Source organism: Mauremys mutica, chromosome 2, assembly GCF_020497125.1.
Source record: "Mauremys mutica isolate MM-2020 ecotype Southern chromosome 2, ASM2049712v1, whole genome shotgun sequence".
Lineage (NCBI taxonomy): Eukaryota > Metazoa > Chordata > Testudines > Geoemydidae > Mauremys > Mauremys mutica.
The window spans coordinates 226,900,674-226,921,942 of NC_059073.1; the positions used below are offsets into that span (position 1 = coordinate 226,900,674).

At 44.5% G+C, this 21,269-nt stretch overlaps 1 protein-coding gene across 3 annotated transcripts in view; it reads right to left on the bottom strand.

The window, feature by feature from the left end:
- The window catches only part of KCNH8 (potassium voltage-gated channel subfamily H member 8), a 371,011-nt gene that overhangs the window by 197,906 nt on the left and 151,836 nt on the right, over positions 1 to 21,269 (bottom strand). For all 3 annotated transcript variants that reach the window (XM_045007783.1, XM_045007784.1, XM_045007785.1), the window contains exon 3: positions 17,565 to 17,696. In XM_045007783.1, the coding sequence (XP_044863718.1) occupies positions 17,565 to 17,696 (132 nt within the window). The remainder of the gene's footprint in view (positions 1 to 17,564; positions 17,697 to 21,269) is intronic.

Consider the following 21,269-nt stretch of genomic DNA (forward strand, 5'->3'; position numbering starts at 1 on the left):
AAAAGGAAAAAAAATCGTCTCTTGACTCTTTTAAATGTCACCCTATGTGTACTGAATGCTGCTGGTAGACGCGATGCTGCAGCACTGTACTGTAGCATCCACCACCACCCCCGCCTCATGGGTGGCTGACGGTGCAATATGACTGGTATCTGTCCTCAACATCAGCCTTGTGGCAGATGGTGTAATGCAGTAGGACTGCTATCCGTCCTCGTCATCAGCTCATAAGTAGACGGCCTGCTAACCATCTTCATCATAGCAACAGGGGGCTGAGCTCCATCAGCCCCCACCCTTCATGTGTAAAGAAAAGTTTCTGTACTGCCTGGACTATCATAGCAGCTGGAGGCTGCCTTCACCTCATTTCATTTCACTAACAAGTCACTGTTTCTTATTCCTGCATTCTTTATTACTTCAGCACACAAATGGGGGGACACTACAAAGGTAGCCCAGGAAGGCTGGGGGAGGAGGGAAGCAACAGGTGGGGTTGTTGCAGGGGCACCCCCTGTGAATGGCACGCAGCTCGTCATTCCTGCAGGATCTGACACGGAGCAGCTGTGCTCTCTAGTTCTCTGATACACTGCAACCCTAGTACAGTTGCCCCATATTCGAGGCAGGACTGATTCTATTTTTAGATACCATAAGGGAGGGATTGACTCGGGGAGTCATTCCCAGTTTTGTCTTTTGCGCCCCCGGCTGATCTCGGCCAGGGGCACCTATGACAGCAGCAGAAGGTATAGTGCAGTAGGACTGTTAACCGTCATCACATTGCCAATTTACAATGGCATGGTAGATGGTACAGTATGGCTGATAACCATCTCTGCTGTCATGCAAAAGCAAATGAATGCTGCTGTGTAGCACTGCTGAATCACCTCTGTCCGCGGCATCTAGTACACATACGGTGACAGTGACAAAAGACAAAACAGGCTCCATGGTTGCCATGCTATGGCGTCTGCTAGGGTAATCCAGGGAAAACGGGCTCGAAATGATTGTCTGCCGTTGCTTTCCCGGAGGAAGGAATGACTGACGACATTTACCCAGAACCACCCGCGACAATGATTTTTGCCCCATCAGGCACTGGGATCTCAACCCAGAATTCCAAGGGTCGGGGGACACTGCGATGGGGTGGAACAGGGGCAGAGTTTATGCTTTCCGGATTGCCTGCAGCAGGAGTGCGAACGAGATAGGTGCTGTGCATGGTCTTGTTCACAGAGACAGACTACACTGTGTTCGTTGTTCGCAAAAATGTATCTTTGCAAGGAATTCACTCCCTTTTTCCCATCACACAGCTTCGACTGTCTCCAGACCTGCCACAGCATCCCCCTCACAGAGGCTGGCAAAGATTAGGCGGCGAAAGAAAAAGACATGGGACGAGATGTTCGCTGAACTTATGGGCTGCTCCCGAGCCGAGGCGGACCAGCAGAGCCAGTGGAGGGAGACCATCTCTCTGTACCAGCGCTCACACAGCGAACGGGAGGAGAGGTGGCATGAGGAAGACAAGCAGGTGACTCAAACGCTGCTTGGACTAATGAGGGAGCAAATGGACACGCTCCGGCGCCTTGTGGATGTTCTGCAGGACCGCAGGCAGGAGGACAGAGCCCCCCTGCAGTGTATCTGCAACCGCCCTCCACCGCCACAAAGTCCCATACCTCCCTCACCCAAAATAACAAGAAGGAGGGGCGCCAGGGGCCGTGAAAACTGTCACTGCACCCCAGCAGAGTGCTTAAGTACCCAAAAGCTCTCATACCCTCAATTTTGAGAAGTCCTTCCCTTCCTGACTCACCCAAGCCCCAATCCAAGTTTCATCCCCTAACTGTCTAGTTAATTATTAAAAATACTTTGCTGTTAATTACTGTTTCCGTCATGTTTTTTTACAGAAGACTGTGTTTGAAGGGGGGTGGGTGGGGAAGGGGGTTGGTAATTGCATAGGGCAGTCACCTTTACCAGGGTACAGACACGGGGGCAGGATCAGCAGCAGGTCACACACACAGTGCAGTCAGTAGGCACCCTGGTCGGTATGGGAGGTGGTTTCCAGGTTCTGTGTGGGTGGGGGGGTATGTGACTTTGTAGCGGGGGAGGGCGGTTACAGATCTTATGCAGCGGTCCTTGTCCTGGACCACAGGGCCACGCAGCAGGGGAATCTGTAACCGTCCTCCCCCGCCGCAAGGTCACATAGCCCCCGCACACAGAGTCCCAAAAAGGAGGGATGGCAGGCTCCGTTGAAACAACCAGTCCGGCATTGCGGACCGTTCTAGGAGCAGGAGCCTGTCATTCCTCAAGTTTAGAGGCGGTCTTTACATCACCGCACACCCTACCCAGCACAGTCTGCGTCCCAGTTTCAACCCTTTAACGCAAAGTCATTAATAAATAAACCTTTAAGTAACAATGGAACATGTATTTTACCGGTATTTTTACACGTGTGTTGGAAGTGGGGGAAACGGGGTGAACGGGGTATGTAACTGCAGAGGATAGTCAACAGTAACTGGGTAAAGAAACAGGGGCAGGTTCAGCTTCTCTGTAAAGAAACTGAACAGTCACAGGTCACGCTGCTCGCTGAGGAACCTAGGTTTGAAAGCCTCCCGGATGCACAGCGCTTCCCGCTGGGCTCTTCTAATCGCATGGGTGTCAGGCTGAGCGTAATCAGCAGCCAGGCAATTTGCCACAACCTCCCATCCTGCCATAAAGGTCTCCCCCTTGCTCTCACAGAGATTGTGGAGCACACAGCAAGCTGCAATAACAATGGGGATATTGGTTTCGCTGAGATCCGAGCGAGTCAGTAAGCTTCGCCATGTCCCCTTGAGACGTTCCGAAAGCACACTCCACCACCATTCTGCACTTGCTCTGCCGGTACTTGAAGAGTTCCTTGTCGCTGTCCAAGGCGCCTGTATAGGGCTTTATGAGCCAGGGCATTAGCGGGTAGGCTGGGTCCCCGAGGATCACTATAGGCATCTGCACATCCCCAACAGTTATTTTGTGGTCCAGGAAGAAACTACCTTCCTGCAGGCGTCTAAACAGACCACAGTTCCTGAAAACACGCGCGTCATGAACCTTGCCTGGCCACCCGACGTTGATGTTGGTAAAACGTCCCCTATGGTCCACCAGTGCTTGCAGCACCATTGAAAAGTAGCCCGATTTCTCAGCAGCTGACTGTGGAAGAGGTGGACGATAAGGTGTGAGGAGGTGAAAACGGCCATAACTGCAGCGGGCTCCATGCTCGCAGTGCTGTGGCGTCCGCGCTGTCACTGACCAGAAAAGTGCACGAACAGATTGCCCGCAGGCATTTTCAGGGAGGGAGGGCGTGATTGACGGTTCAATGATGACAGTTACCCAAAACCACCCTCGACACATTTTTTCCCCCAGCAGGCATTGGGGGCTCTACCCAGCATTCCAATGGGCAGCGGGGACTGCGGGAACTGTGGGATAGCTTCCCACAGTGCACCGCTTCCAAAGTCGACGCTTGCCCCGTTAGTGTGGACTCACAAAGTCGAATTAGTGTCCTTAGTGTGGATACACGAATTCGACTTCGTAAGGTCGATTCCACAAACTCAACTTAAGTTGAATCGAACTACTCTTGTAGTGTAGACATACCCTTAGAAACTAGATAGATAGATAGATAGATAGATAGATAGATAGATAGATAGGAGCTGTCAAGTGATTAAAATTAATCACGTGATTAATCATTAAACAATAATAGAATATCATTTAAATATTTTTTTATTTTTCTACATTTTCAAACATTTTGATTTCAATTATAAACACAGAATACAAAGTGTACAGTGGTCACTTTATATTTTCATACAAATTTGCACTGTAAAAAAATAGTATTTTTCAATTAATCTAATACAAGTACTGTAGTGCAATCTCTTTATCATGAAAGTTGAACTTACAAACATAGAATTATGTACAAAAAAATAACTGCATTCAAAAATAAAACAATGTAAAACTTTAGAGCCTACAAGCCACTCAGTCCTACTTCTTGTTCAGCCAATTATTCAAACAAGCTCCAATGTTTACATTTGCAGGATATAATGCTGCCCGCTTCTTGTTCACAATGTCACCTGAAAGTGAGAACAGGTGTTCTCATGGCACCATTATAGCCAGTGTTGCAAGATATTTACATGCCAGATGCGCTAAAGATTCACATGTCCCTTCATGCTATAGCCACCATTCCAGAGGACGTGTTTTCATGCTGATGACAGGTTCTGCTAGATAACAATCCAAAGCAGAGCAGACTGCTGGGAAGGGATTTGTTGTGTAAACCGACACATGTTCATTTTCATGTGAGTAAGATGCCACCAGCAGAAGGTTGATTTTCTTTTTTGGTGGTCTGGGTTCTGTAGTTTCCACATCAGAGTGTTGCTCTTGTAAGACTTCGTAAAGCATTCTCCACATCTCACCCCTCTCAGATTTTGGAAGGCACTTCAGATTCTTAAACCTTGAATCGAGTGCTATAGCTATCTTCAGAAATCTCACATTGGTACCTTCTTTGCATTGTATCAAATCTGCAGCAAAAGTGTTCTTAAAATGAACAACATGTTCTGGGTCATCATCTGAGATTTTTAATACATTAAATGTATGGCAGAATGCAGATAAAATAGAGCTGGAGACATAAAATTCTCCCCAAAGAGTTCAGTCACAAATTTAATTAAACACATTTTTTTTAAATGAGCATCATCAGCAGGGAATGGTGGCCAAAGCATGAAAGGGCATGTGAATGCTTAGCATATCTGGCACATAAATACCTTGCAATGCCTGCTACAAAAATCCCATGCAAATGCCTCTTCTCACTTTCTAGTGACATTGTAAATAAGAAGTGGACAGCATTATCACCTGTAAATGTAAACAAACTTGTTTGTCTTAGTGATTGGCTGAACAAGAAATAGGACTGAGTGGACTTGTAGGCTCTAAAGTTTTGCATTGTTTTGAATGCAGTTATGTAATAAAAAAAATCTACATTTGTAAGTTGCACTTTCCCAAAGATTGCACTGCAGTACTTGTATGAGGTGAACTGAAAAATACTGTTTCTTTTGTTTGTCATTTTACAGTGCAAATATTTGTAATAAAAATATAAAGTGAGCACTGTACACTGTGACTTTTTTTTCTGAGACAATTTTTATATCCTTCAATGAATCCTAGTCCCTGGTGCTTATCCATACTTCATGAGCAGGAGGCAGTTTCAAGGAAGTTATTTGTTCGAACCTTTTCTAAGAATCCTCAGATCTTGGTTAATCCTGGTGGTCATATATCACTGCTTCTGTTCTATTTCACAGCTGCTGTTTAAATCTGGGAAACCTTCCATTGACTTCAATTGGTGTTGGATCAGGGCCTAGAGTTTTTATATTGTGTATATTAGTGTAATATCTAAGGACCTAATCCAATTCCTATTGAAGTCCGAGGGAGTTTGTAAGGTAGTGTTCTCACCATCTGTAGCACCTCGTTGTGTTAGGGTCTGATACTGCAAAGAGTCCTCATCTCCTGCCAGCTGTCTGCCTCTCACCTCCAGCCAAGTAATCTGAAGTTCAGTCCCCTTCCAGGGTTTCAAAATGCCCAGTTGAAAGTCCAAGCTGAATGACCAAATAACTCTTCCATCCCTCTCAGGCTCCACTGAAGTGTTCTTACTCACCTTCATCAGGGCCTCTCCCCACAGGAGCCTAATTTGCTTCTTCAGAGTTCCTTCTCTGTTGCTTGCTGGAGGATCTGTACTCGGCCTCCGTCTGAGGAGCCTAACCCACTCCTGTGGTTGGCTAGCATGCCCCTTCCTCAGGGGATGGTAGGGGAACACAGGCCCATCCTCTACTTTGGGTCCTGGCCCAAGGACCCTGTATTAAGCACTGCTTCTTCAGACCCTGCTTCTGTTTCCCTGGGCTGCTTCCTATCTCCAAGTCCACCTGTGCTGCTTCCCCACAGCCTGTGTTCAACTCAGCCTCCCCTTGATTCTCAGGCCTCTGGCTTCTTTCTTCTCTGCTGAACTAATTAGTTTTCTGCCCCTCTCAGTCTCCACTGAAGTGCTTTTACTATCCCTTCTTCAGGTCCTCCTCCACACGAGCCTATCCCGCTCCTGCAGAGTTCTTCTTTTATAATGTCCTATCTTTGCAGGTTTTCCCTCCCTCCCTCAGGGATTCTGGCAGGTTCCCCATGGGATTTCCTTAGACCTGGTAGGTTCTAGCTCATAGATTCCCCTCACAGGAGCCTGAGTCTGTGGGTTCTTCTACTTGCAGGAGAGTCCTGCCTTCCCTTCAGTCTTCCCCCACCCCTGAATACTTGTATAGTTTTTTCCTAACCCATTCACAGGTAAGGCCACTAATGAGCCTTCAGTTGCCAAATCACCATCAGCTTAGCGATGGCTGCTAGGTTACAGGAGAGGCTGAGCTTAGCTTGCATTAAAAGGCCAGCCAGCCTCTGACAGAGTTTTCCTATTATTCAGTGGGAGCTGGATCAGGCCCCAGGTACTACTGTCAACTAATAGTCTGTCCTCCAAAGTGTCGGAAATTTTCTCCCTGGCTCAGAACCACAAAAAGGATGGGCATTATGATGCTGACCCTAACTTACAGGCACCTAGAAAAATCACTGGAACAACACTCCAATCCACTATTGTTTTTGTATGTTCTCTCTGTACGGCTTTTATCTTAAAAATAAATGCACTGGGCTGACCAAGTGCTGTGTGGTAACTGCTGGCAATTGCACTGCTCCTTGTCCTTAAAGAGGAAGCAAAGCACAGGAGCTGGCCATTAGGCAGACTGGCTTGCTGGAGATATCATAATGTATGAACATAAGAATGGCCATACTGGGTCAGACCAAAGGTCCATCTAGCCCAGTATCCTGTCTGCCGACAGTGGCCAATGCCAGGTGCCAGAGGGAATGAACAGAACAGGTAATCATCAAACGATCCATCCACCATCGCCCATTCCCAGCTTCTGGCAAACAGAGGCTAGGGACACCATCCCTGCCCATCCTGGCTTACAGCCATTGATGGACCTATCCTCCGTGAACTTCTCTAGTTCTTTTTTGAACCATGTTATAGTCTTGGCCTTCACAACATCCTCCAGCAAAGAGTTCCAGACTGACTGCTTTGTGTGAACAAATGCTTCCTTTTGTTTTAAATCTGCTGCCTATTAATTTCATTTGGTGACCCCTAGTTCTTGTGTTATGAGGAGAAAATAACACTTCCTTATTTACTTACTCCAAACCAGTCATAATTTTATAGACCTCTATCATATCATATCATCACTTTTCCAAGCTGAGAAGTCCCAGTCTTATTTATCTCCCCTCATACAGAAGCTGTTCCATAACCCTAATCATTTTTGTTGCCCTTTTCTGAACCTTTTCTAATTCCAATATATCTTTTTTGAAATGGAGTGTCCACATCCGCATGCACTATACAAGATGTGGGGGTACCATGGATTTATAGAGTGGCAATATAATATTTACTGTTTATTATCTATCCCTTTCTTAATGATTCCCAACAATCTGGTAGTTTTTTTTTTTTTTGACTGCTGCTACACACTGAATGGATGTTTTCAGAGAACAATGCACACGGACTCCAAGATCTCTAATTTAGACCGCATCAATTTATATGTATAGTTGGGATTATGTTTTCCAATGTGCATTACTTTGCATTTATCAACATTGAATTTCATCTGCTCTTTTGTTGCCGTCACCCAGCTTTATGAGATCCCTTTGTAGCTCTTCGCAGTCTGCTTTGGATTTAACTATCTTGAGTAGTTTTGTATCAGCAAATTTTGACACCTCACTATTTACCCCTTTTCCCAGATCATTTATGAATAAGTTGAATAGTACTGGTCACAGTACAGACCCCTGGGGGACACCACTATTTACCTCTCTCCATTCTGAAAACTGACCATTTATTCCTATCCTTTGTTTCCTATTTTTTAACCAGTTACCAATCTATGAGAGGACTTTCCCTTTTATTCCTTGACAGCTTACTTTGCTTACGGGCCTTTGGTGAGGGATCTTGTCAAAGGCTTTCTGAATATCTAAGTACACAATATCCACTGGATCCCCCTTGTCCACATGCTTGTTGACCCCCTCAAAGAATTTTTGTAATTTGGTGAGGCATGATTTCTCTTTTCAAAAATCATGTTAATCTATGTGTCTGATAATTCTTTACTATAGTTTCAACCAGTTTGCCCAATACTGAAGACAGACTTACTAGTCTAACTGCTGGGATCACCTCTGGAGCCCTTTTTAAAAATTGGCGTCACATTAACTATCCTCCAGTCATCTGGTACAGAAACTGATTTAAATGATAGGTTACAAACTACAGTTAGTAGTCCTGCAATTTCATATTTGAATTCCTTCAGAACTCGAGTGAATGCCATCTGGTCCTGGTGACTTATTACTGTTTAAATTTATCAGTTTGCTCCAAAACCTCCTTTAATGACACCTCAGTCTGGGACAATACCTCAGATTTGTCACCTAAAAAGAATGGCTCAGGTGTGGGAATCTCCCTCATATCCTCAGCCATGAAAAACAATGCAAAAAATTCATTTAGTTTCTCTGGGGGGCTATGCAGCGTTAACTTCTCCCCACCCCGAATCAGATTACCAAAGGTAATTACCCTCTGCTATTTTTAGTTCCTGGAGGAGCTATGGTAGCCCTACCCTGTGGAGTAGAACTCAGGCATACAGAAAACATTCATAAATTTAATACAATGGTCTCCATAAGATACTTTAGGGGGTTGCAATATCTGTCATAATGAATATTGCCCCTCTTACCAAAGCCTAATTTTCAGATTAAGAAATGCACTGATAATCAGGACTCACTTGTTTGGCCAATTATTCTCTCAAACACAACTGTAACCTCCAGAGAAGTCAAAGGACATTACTGCATGTATATGAGAGCAGAATAGAGCCCTAAACTTTCCAACACTGAGGACCAGATTCTGATCCCAGTAACTCCAGTTTAAATCTGCTTGCTTTCAAGGGAGTTACTCCACATTTTATACAAATGTAACCACAATCAGAATTTAGCCTATAGGCTTTCCATCTTAGTACATAGTATTGAAATAACTTTTGCCTTGCAAAACAACTAGTGTTTCCCTCTCCTTTTGACGGGAACAATAGCTTTTCTAAAATAAGAGATTTTCTGTATGTTGGAAAGAAAAGACCATCAATTTTGTTACAGTATTCCAAATCTGGCAAAGAGGGTGTTGAAAAGCTATCTTTTACAACAGTGCTTGATTATAGGTATTTTTAAAGAGACAAGGAGAATGGTGGGATTTCTCTGATACATTACTGCGTTGGGGAAACAATCTATTTGTGTAAAGGCAAATTAACAGTGTAAATGGTGAAAAGTTGCAACATGCCTACTGTCATAGAATATCAGGTTTGGAAGGGACCTCAGGAGATCATCTAGTTCAAACCCCTGCTCAAAGCAGGGCCAATCCGCAAACAGATTTTTGCCCCAGATCCCTAAATGGCCCCCTCAAGGATTGAACTCACAACCCTAGGTTTAGCAGGCCAATGCTCAAACCACTGAGCTATCTTCCCACATCAAAGAGCTTGTTGATTTAAAAAAACAAACAGCAGCACTAAATGCATAACAGTCACTTTTAAAGGACAGTAGCAGATTGCCATAGCAGCTATCTGACAAAGACTACTACAATGCACATTTTTTTCCGATTTTTTGTGGTATGCCTGTGCATATGAGTGCAGAATTGAAGCAGTAGGGCCTTATACTGCCATTGTCTGGCAAAACCGACTTCAGTGGGAGCTTTTATGCAGAATAATAGCAGGCACAGATCTTTAGTATATAACATGCTGTTATTAAGTTTCCTTATGTATTAATGATCATGCAGCCATTAAAATCAGTGGGAATATATTGTATATATTTACAGCCACTTCCAATCAGGCGCGGCTCTAGGAATTGCGCCACCCCAAGCAGGGCGGCACGCCGCGGGGGGGCGCTCTGGCGGTTGCCGGTCCCGCGGCTCCGGTGGACCTCCCGCAGACATGCCTGTGGAGGGTCCGCTGGTCCCGTGGCTCTGGTGGACCTCCCGCAGGCACGCCTGCGGATGCTCCACTGAAGCCGCGGGACCAGCGGACCCTTAGCAGGCACACCTGCGGGAGGTCCACAGGAGCCGCGGGACCAGCAGACCCTCCGCAGGCATGCCTGCGGGAGGTCCACCGGAGCCGCCTGCCGCCCTTCCGTGGCACGCCGCCCCAAGCACGCGCTTGGCGCGCTGGGGTCTGGAGCCGGCCCTGCTTTCAATCCCCTATACATTGCCAAAGCAGTGTAAAATAACCTTAATATAAATCAGAACCAGGGCCAAGGAGTAAATATTACACATTTCTTGCTATGTCATATAGACTGTTTCAAGCCATTTCATTTTAGCCTGAGACTGTTCATTGCCCTCTAAGGCCAGTGTCAGTGGTCCTTGGTGTGGTTTCTACTGCAGGGGGTCTCTACTGCTACCTGCCTGGTTTCCTTTGGTTAGCCCCCGATCAGGGCAGTTCTTGGACCATGGCCTCTAATTAGGCCCAGGGGTCTGCTTTTGTCTCTTTGGGTCTTATTTCTGGAGGCAGCCTGGTGCATGGGCGTTGCCCTTTCCCTACCCCATGCCTCTCTGCCTGCCCTCCCCCTCTGAGCCTCCCTCCTTTTATAGCAGACCTTTTTTCCCCCCTCATTGGTTGCAGCTGAGGGTGTCTCCTTCCAGGACTGGCAGTTGTAGCAGCTGTGTGTGTGGGGGGGGGGTCAAGCTGCTTGCCTGTAGGCAGGAGAAGCTCCCCTCCTCCTCCTACCTCTGCTCAGTATGGGATTTGTAGACCCCATTACTACCAGTCACTATTATTTATACTGGGGATACATTTAGCGACTGGGAATGCATTATGCTAGAATCTCTGCAAACATACAAGTAGATCTGGTTCCTGGCCCAAAGAACTTACTGTCTGATTTGAAACAAGAAGCAACAAGCAAGGGTGACAAACAACAAGACTGAAGGGTAAAGAGATGACCTTGGAAATGAAGTTAACATCATGTGGTTCCATTGGTTAGCTATTGCACAACCTCCCCATCATTGCTTGGATGATTTCTTGTCAGCTTCATAGCAGCAGTGGATTTTTGGGAGGGGGTAGTGGCCATACAGATTAATTCAGGAAGAACTTTACATACATAGGAGCAGTGTGGAAGAAAACTCAGCTGTTTGAGAGAGAAGCAGATGAGTGGCCATTTCAAGGATGGCATCACAAGGAGTTCTTTTTTGGTCATGTTAAGTTTGAGTTGCTGGCGAGACATTCAGAAGGGAAGGTCAGAGACAGAGGCTGAGATTTGAGCCGAGATGAAGTGAAATTAGTCAAGAACGGGCATTTAGTTTGGCAATCAACTAGTATAAATATAGTAATTGAAGCTGTGCAAGCAGATGATCTCACCCAAATAAACAGTCTAGAGCAAGAAGAGGAGGGGGCCAAGAATGGGATCCTATGGAAGCAGAAAGACAACACAGTGGAAGAGATGCCAAAGGAGTGGCCAGAGAGATAGGAGGATACCAGGGTAGAATAGATGACAGGAACTCAAGGCAGTGGCTGCAAATTACGTGCTCAATAGTTTAGAAATCAGGAAGTTTTACTATGCCCTCTTTGATTATGTCCAATAAATAGCTTGTGGAAGGTCTTTTCTGGATAGGATACAGAGAAGACAGCAAAGGTTGAAAGAAAATCCTATTAATAAATACCTTTATGCAGTCAGAAGGGTTAAACACAGAGCATGTGTGTTTATAAACCTTTCCTGTCTATAGTCAGGTCGGAGCACACAGTTCTGACAGAAATAAAAAGCTGTGTATGGTATAGACTCTGTCATCTTCTATGGTCAGAGCCAGACTGATTCCCAGGAAACTGAGCTTGCATTGAAAAATAATTTTGGAGAGCTTCTTGTTGGGCCTCCTCAATAACAGAGAAGTTAGAGTTATGTGTGATAGCAAAATAAAATAAAATAAAAAGAAATCAGCTGCCTTCATGGGTGGAGGGCAGGGGCGGCTCTAGCCATTTCGCCATCCCAAGGACGGCGGCATGCCGCAGGGGGCACTGTGCCGGTCGCCGGTCCCGCGGCTCCGGTGGACCTCCCGCAGACGTGCCTGCGGATGCTCCACCGGAGCCGCGGGACCAGCAGACCCTCCGCAGGCACGCCTGCGGGAGGTCCACCGGAGCTGCCTGCCACCCTCCCGGCGACCAGCAGAGCGCCCCCCGCGGCATGCCGCCCCAAGCACGCGCTTGGCGTGCTGGGGCCTGGAGCCGCCCCGGTGGAGGGGCAACTGTAAAATTGTTTTGCAGGCTAAAGCTGCTAAGATTGGCTCATTGTGAGGGCCTGATCCTGTGGGATAACAAGCACCTGCAACTTCCATTGGGAAATTCAGTGGGAATTTCCGGTGCTGGATCAGGCTCATAGAACACACACCTAAACCTTTTGGGTCATGCCAGTTTCTCCCAAAGCCAAATTATGAAGTCTTTTCTGAACTCTTACTCCTGCAAAATTCCCAGAGTAAAGACTGTACAAGGACTGTAGAATTTACCAACAAGGGTGAACTGAGTCTTAAGCATTGAAAATTATGTTATTTGAGTAAAATAACCCAGGAAGAGGTCATGTGATATGGTGCTCAGTGGGCTGGGTGGCCTAGTGGTTAGTGCACCTGACCTCTACCCTTTGTCTTGCTGTCAGGGCAGAGGTGTAGTAGTAGTGCCTGGTTCCTGCCCATAGGCTGGGAGTGTCTGGGCATTTGCCCTTAAGTGAGTCATGGTAGGGGGACCCAGGGCCTTCCAATCCACCAGGTCCCTGCTCAAGGCCCTGTGGGAAGTAAGATTGACAGATTCCTCCCCACAGAGAGCCTAAATCTGGGCTACTTCTCTGCCATGTGCTCCTTCAGTTTGGGGCACGACTCCTATAGTCCAAACAGTCAATAGCTTCACAAGCAAGTCCAAACGAGCAGTGTGCTGCAAGTCACGCTGCTTCTCAAAGCGCGTGGTGGCTGGAGAAAGTGGTGCTGGAGGCCTTACCCACTGTGAGGTTCCCTCTCAGGCACAACCTTCTGTCTGGCTTCCTAGAGAAGGATTCTTCTCTCCTGCATCCTGTCCACCACCCCATGCCTGGGCTTCTCAGCTCCTTTAAACCTGATCTTCAGGCCGGTAGGGGTAGGGCTACCTGGCCCCATGATTGCCTTCTGGCCCAGTGTGAGGTTTGTATACCTCCGATACAAACTGTAGCAGTCATTCACCTTTGTGAGTAAAGTGTTCGCAATCTGGCATATTATTAATTATTATTATTATTTTACACACAATACAATAATTAAAAATGTTAAATGTATTTTAAAATAAACTGAAGATCATTTCCAGTGTCAGCATGTTATACAGATCAGATTTTGCTCTTTTTTTTTTTCTTTTTTTAAATCCAGGAACCAAAATATGTTCGCATTTGCGCAAGTGTCTCCACAGAGAATAACAGTTACTGTGGATTTACACCAGCATAAGTCAGAGCAGACCTTGGCCTAAACCTTGTGCACTCAGGGACATATCACTCAAGATAAGAAGAATTTCAGTATTCAATCCTTAAGGGCCAATCTTGCATTGTGTATAATGCAGCGGTGCTTGCGTGGAGTGCCAGTGAAGTTCACGGAGCATTGCATGATTGTTACAAATCTGCCCACAAGCTATATGTTACAGGACTAGGCTTTATGGGCTTGTGATGGGGTTTAAAGCTGAGACAGGGGAAGGCCTGGAGCAGTACTGGGCCAGGGAGGTCCTGCCCCTCAGGGACTGCTGCACATGCTCCTGAGAAGATGATCAGTATAAAGGAAGCTTCAGCAGCCTCAGGAAGAGGCCATTTATGGATGAACACTGCTCTGCAGAAACAGGAGAAAAATGTCTACCTAGGGGACCTGGCTGCCAGTCTTCCCCTGGCTACTAGACACTCTGGGAAGGAGGGAGAACTGTGGTCAAGGGCTTAAGAAGGCTGCAGGCATCAGCCCTAGACTGTGGGGGCTTTGAAGCAAAGACTATGACTATACCCCAACCTGAGATGCAGGTGGGGTAGGAAGTGGCCCGTGAAAGGTGAGCAAGTGGCCTAGCTGAACATAGGCTAGTGCATACCACTTCATTTTTAGGAGAAAGGCCCTGGGTCCCCCTACCTATCCTGGAGCTATGACCCCTGACCTGAGGAGGGCAGAGCTAGGGGTTACCATCAAAAAGTCCAGTCCAGATAAGACCTCACCCAGAGGGCTGGGATACTGTGAACGAATAGAATGGCTGTGTAATGCTCCCTCACTCACCCCGGAGGAGGGAGGTCCCTGGAGGGCTGTGATAGCCTGTCTCCAGGCTTGTCTCTGTTTACCTGAGTACTGGGCTTGCCAGGGCTCAGGCAGCCCATCCCCCAACAGTCTTAAGGGGCCGGCTATAGCCTGGGCGGGGCTCAGGCAGCCAGCAAACAACAGTCTTCAGGGGGCTGGGGCCACTTCTCTTCAGAGTGAGAGCCCCTTGCAGAGGAACGAGGGTCAGCCACCCAGGGGGAGGGGCAGAGGGACGCAGGCCCTCCCTACTCCACCGCGTCCCAGCCCAGGGCCCTGGCAGGGGCAGAGTCAGCTGCCCCAAGGTCGGCGGGGATCCAGCCACAACACGCCGACGCTGGGGGTCTGGGCCAGTTGACGTCCATGTCTGGGGCGTGGAACAGGCTAGGCAGGGGATCTGCCTCAAGCTGCTCCAGAACCAGCAGGACGTCCTTCCCCTCTGCAGGTTTCCCCCTGAATGGGCTGCAAGTCTGGTCTTTTATACTTCCGGCCCCGCCCTTCTCCTTCTGGCGAGCAGGGCGGGGAGGCTTAGGCTCCACCCTCCAAGGGGCAGGTAGCACTCCCTCCCTCACCTCAGAGGAGGGAAGCCCGTCTGCCTCACTACAGGCTGGAGGTGGAAGCCCAGAACAATAGGCCTGCTGACCACCCAAAACACCCTGCCACTGAGCTTGTCTACACATTGCGTTAGTCTGCACAAGGGGAGGGGAATTAAATTTTAGTCCACACTCACATGTTGCCCACTAATGGGCCTGTGCAGACCTTGCTGGTGTACACTAAACATTCCCCAGGGCGCATTAATGTAGTCCTGTTTCAAACACTACTACATTAATGCACACTAGTGAATTTTTAGTGTGCAGCAACAAGCTTGTTTGCAGTACAATTTTCACACCTCTAGTGCAGACCGACACACCATGTAGACAAGCCCTAAGTGTACATTTAAAATTCACAGTGGCATGTATGAGTTATAATCTGTTTTATATTTCATGGTCTTTATTTACAATTTAAGACTTCATATGAAAAGCTAAGAAGCACTGTCCCCTCCATTTCTGAGAGGAGAATATTTATCTATGGTGTTAGATACTGAAAAACAATATTCATCATTTTTTTTAAAGAACTGAAGTAATTTATTATACCCATTTCAAATTATAATTGAAATATTTCATGAAGCTTAGCAGCTACTGTATTCTGGAGATATGCAACTCTTAGAATGAGAATCATTAGCCTTCAGACGACACATGTTCAAATAATCTCTCCCCTACAAGGCCCCCACACACCACATTTTAATAACCTTTATCTCCCTAAATCTTCGGTAGATGGAAGATGTTTTAAGTCTCAGGGAGAAATTAGATACAGATATGAGATGGCTTCTACTTTGAGGTGAAAAGGATTGGTTGAGACTGGATATATAGGTTATCTACAGAAACATACTTAGGTGCTACTTCAAAATCTTTCTTTTAGACTCCTGGCTCAGAAATTAACAAATTATATTCTTTGCAAGAACTGTGGTGTGTAAAAATACTTCCATTGTATAAGATTTGGGGGTGGGGGGATGAGACAATGATGAAACTATTTGTCAAAATGTGAGGAAAAAATCAGACATTTCTAGAATTCATAGTGATTTAAGAATATGTATTATCACAAGACAAGGGTAACATTTTCTAATTTCCAAATTATAAAATACTGTAATGAGATACTACATTACTATTACTGTCACAGCTTGCATATAATTTCCATTTTGTTACACGGTTCCTATTCCAGCAAGTGCAGAATCAGCTTTCAGTGGGTGCCAAAACACAGAAATCCTGTAGGGTGAGGAAATGGGACACAGGAGAGTTTAGGGGGCATGTCTACATTGTTCTAGTGTAGTGTAGAGAACAAATAGCCAACATATGAGGTTTAAAAAAAAATAAAGAAAACAACAGTTCCAGAATTTAGAACTCCAGCACATAGGCATATCCTACTGGAATTTTGAAAGATATCCCTACCATGTCCATTAATTACATTTTTCAAGCTCTGCTGTTCTGGATTCTTGACACTCAGAGGAATTGGAAAGACGAAGATCCAAATTCTGTTCTCATTTATACTAGAGGAACAATTAAAAACAATTACACCACATACCAACCCCATCCTATCTCACACACAAACTTAACTGAGATGAGAATATTGCTCAGAGCCTTTTCTTCCAAAGTTATTATTCTGAGTTCTTCCTTGACTTTTTAAATGTTGTGTTGCCACTGTCAAAGTTAGAGCAGGTATGAATGTCGTTTATTCCTTATTTGATTATGTTAGAAATGTCATGGTATTTGTTCAAGAAAAATGCACTAAAAGTTAATCATTCATACATTTGTAGACCTTTTAAATAATTGCAAGTACAGGCAGAATTATGCAGCCCTTAGTCAGTTGCTAAGGTTCAAAATGAAGTATGGCCTTAATTTTTAAACACAAATTAAAAGCAAAATAAAACCACAACTACTCTAAGATGTCAAGGCTACCCTTTCAGATCCAGATTAACCAGTACACTCTGCTTTGTGTGTACCCTGTCAACAACAGCAAATCAGTCATAAAACTAATTATACAAAACAGATGGGTTTATGACTGCTTAAGACATCAGTGAAACTCCCCATTGAAAAAAAATCCTTGATAACTTCCCATTTAAATGAGAAAAATAGAAGCTTACTAGTAATATGCCATTTCTTCTTATGTTAGTGGGCCTTGACAAAAATCCATAATAAACTATAGCCCTTGAGGAAAGCACTTGCTCTCTAATGTTTCACTGTTTGAAAGAAATATTATCAGGTCATGCATTTTTTTTTCCCCGTTGAAAAATGCAACAGGAGCTTCTTTCTAAAAAGGGAAGGTACTCTGCTTGCATGAAAAAAAAAAAAAACACCAAACATTTCCATATATTCCAAGAATGGAGACAGTTCTAGCTGCTTCAAAATACTGCTTTAAAAAAATTAAAAAATAATTTTATTTTCTGTTTCTGAATTTAATTTTGAATTACAGAATACTCTATTTTCCAGGGCAATGACTCAAAGCTTGTTGAATGTGGGGCAAGATCTAAACTAAAACAAATAAAAAAGATTGCATTTTCCATATCATTAGTTCTTTGATTTTGTTTACATTTCTAGCCCCAAAAGTCCTACATAAATGTACTCTTTCGAATTTCAAAAGGGAATTTCAAAAGAATTTCCACCCCGACTCCTTTATTTAATGGTGACTATATCTCAAAATGTTGAAGTATCAATAGTATTTATCAGTGTTTGTTGGAAACTATACAGACCTTCTTTTTTATCTTCTGGAGCAATCTTCACCTTTGTATCTGTTATATCTTTGAAAGAGGCCAGAAACAGTACTACATCTCCTTTCTCATTCTTTATAGGAACAATGTCCAGTAGGCACCAAAATGAAGATCCTGCAAGGATACAGAATGAATTAAATGCAAACAGCTGTCTTTTTGCTGAAAAAAATCCAAACTATTAAAGCTGCAACTAACGTAATTCTAATAAAAAATCTTATTTAGAAGGTCAGTCAGGAAATCACAGATGTTCAGCTCATGTAAATCTCTTCGCATCATTGGTCGAAGCTCAGTAATGCTGCATTCTGTGGAATCAAGGCATTAATTTAAATGCAAAATTTATCTACTGGGAACATTAATAGAGTTTAATGAAGCTTCTCACTTCTCTCAAACCACATTTTCCTTTGAAATCTTAACTGATGCTGACACTTCCTATTTTAATGGAGTATCTGCCACTACGTTAATTCTGATATCTGAAGCTTCCATGTTTACTATGAAATATCTTTACCTTAGATTAATTATCAGATTTGGCTCTCTCATCATCCCTTGGCAGAAAACCCAGTAGCTAGTGTATCACTTCACTAATTCGAAGATACTTAAACTAATCAGACTTGTGACTTAAAATAGAAAGTAAAGTACAGTTAGTCAAATCTGAGCTGTTAAACTTAGGCAAGTGAAAACTCAAAGTCCTTGTATTTCATTTGAGTGTTATAATACCCACATTTTATCTGTGAAAATTAATGACAATAAAGATCTTCCCTGTTACATGTTAACTGCAGTAATAGCAGTTAGTAGCCTGGGTAAAACAATACTTTTTTTTTTAAATGTAAAACTCAACTTGCCTATTTAGTGTCAAATTGTTGTATAAATAGAAAGATTTAAAAAAAAATCACATCATCCTTGGAAAATAGGACATTAAGTCTGATGGTTTTAAGCACTGGGGTTGTAATTCACCCAGATAATTCAGCATAGAAGCTAATTATTGCCAGTGTGTTGGTGTTGTACTGCTGCATAGTTCAAGCACATTGTGAGTACAGCTGAGATCACACCAAAACCCTGATCCAAACCCCACTGATTTTGGGGTAAATCACTCTAGATATTAACTATAGTTGGCAGCTTAGGGCCATCCCTGTAAGTCACAAAGGAAAAACAATTCCCCTCAGACACTTCCAACATACCAGCAGACCACTAATGTTCACAATGGGATGAAACGTTATTGGACTAAGTATTTTTCATTTGAAATCTGTTTTTGGGCGTGCCTGACCCTGAGACTTCTATATCCTACGCATCTCACTGCTCTTTTGGCAACAATTTAATGTTCAAAGACTACTTCCAGTTTTCATGAAATAAAACTAAACATGGCCACTGGGCCACTAGCTATGGCTGAAAATACATAGCTAATATGTATATAAATATGGCTGAGCTCAGAAAAGATAGATTGGAAGACCAGATTAGAGCGGCTTGCTTTTGGCGCTCTTGTCCCTGTCCCCCTATTTTCTTTCGTCTCAACTTTGCAGTTTAAGAAATGGTACCAGGCACTGCAAATGTGCTTACAAGTTGGCTGTCTAATCTAAATTTTAATATAAAATCAACTTGACTGCCTCTTGAGAGCTTGGGCCCGAGCCTAGCAGGGGATACCCTGGAAGTGTTATTGCAGTTGAAGTTCCAGTAGGATGCTTCAAAGGAAAATCAATTGTTCCTCTCCCAACGCAGTCACAGCTCTCTGGAGGCAGTTGGGCAGCTTTTAGTTAGGTTAGTAAATTTAACCCACAGCTGGGATCAGGTTCCCAGTTTGAAGGAAATCAGGAAAGTGAGAAAGGGAGGAAAGAAGGATATGGCAGATGAAACAGAATGGGTCTATGCTGGGTTTTAACTATTTTGTAAGCTGTGAAAACAGTGCAAGCAAAGATACCATCATAAAAGAGGGTAGAAATGGGAGATCAGAAGCAAAAGATTTCTGCCTGCTTATTCCCCCTTTTTCCATCCTGAATTTGATTGGTGCTACTTCCTATCCTCCTTGAACTTCTCTATTTTTTTTTAAACTATGTTCTAGTCTTGGCCTTCAAAATATCCACTGGCAAGGAGTTCCACTGGTTGACTATGCGTTGTGTGAAGAAATACTTCCTTTTGTTCGTTTTAAACCTCTGCTGATTAATTTCATTTGGTGACCCCTAGCGCCTGTGTTATGAAAAGGAGTAAATAACAACACTTCCTTATTTACTTTCTCCACACCAGTCATGATCGTATACACGTCTATGATATCCCCCTTTAGTCATCTCTTTTCCAAGCTGAAAATTGCTCCTTATATTCCTTATATTCAATGTTCCATACCCCTAATCATTTTTGTTGCCTTTTTCTGAAATTTTTCCAATTATAAGATATTTTTTTGAGATGGGGCAACCATATCTGCATGCAGCATCCAAGATGTGGGTGTACCATGGATTTATATAGAGGCAATATGATATTTACTGTTTATTATCTGTCCCTTTCTTAATGATTCCCAACATTCTGTTCACTTTTTTGACTGCCAGTCCACACTGAGTGGATGTTCTCAGAGATTTACCCCAAGATCTCTTTCTTGAGTGGTAACAGCTAATTTAGACCCTATCATTTTATATGGGGTTGGGATTATGTTTTCCAGTGTGAATTAATTTGCATTTGGTAACTTTATCTGAAATGATTAATTTTATTCTGAGACCTAGGGAAATTAATGTCAAACAAACTCTCTGTCCTTACAAAAGTATTTACAACACACAGAAAGCCTTTCAATATTGCACAAATGTGCAACATTCACTTTAGTTAAAATAGCTGCATTACAGTGGATTCAGTAAGTGAATAATAATCATTAAGCTTGCTCAGCATTTTTATGGCAGGCTTGCATATTGTTGTTTGTTTCATGTCTGTTTTTTTTTGTCAGCTATATTATCTCCTTACGTATCTTTTCTTATTTTCCTCCCAAAGTAAACACTGTCTGAACAAAGCAAATAAAAACTGCTGAGGAGACCACCAACTTCAAATAGATGCATATACTAATTCTCTCATGAGCTACAAGTTAACTCCTGAAATGAAGGAACAACATGATCTGTGATTGGTAATGGGGTCTTTTAACCATAATGTGGATCAACAGTTTGAATTCTGCACCGTGCCTTAACAACTGTCTACTCCATTGCAGTCTTGGCAAACAGGCCATGGAATGAATGGGTATGGAGGTGAAGTATCCCCTCAGCCCAGGAGAGATGATTTCCTAAGTCAGGGTTTAGACCAGGGATGGGCAAACTACAGCCCACAGGCTGGATCCAGACCACGAGCTCTCGCTGGGGAGCAGGGCGTGGGGTTCGGCCCCGCTCCGGTGCTCCAGCTGGGGCGGGGGCTGCACCATGTGGCTTGGCCCCACTCCAGTGCTCCACTCAGTATGCTGGGTCGGGGACCGCACCACGTGGCTCCCAGAAGCCACGGCATGGCCCTGCTCTGGGGCACAGGGTCGGGGGCCGCACAGCTCCACTCCAGAGCTAGCAGGGTCAGGGGCCGCTCCATGCCTAGGAGCCAGAGAAGGGACATGCCACTGCTTTTGGGAGCCACTTGAGGTACGGGCCGCTCAAAGCCTGCACCTGTGAGCCTCTCTGCACACCCCAATCCCCTGCTCCAGCCCTGATTCCCCTCCCACCTCTCCAAACTCCTTGATCCCAGCAT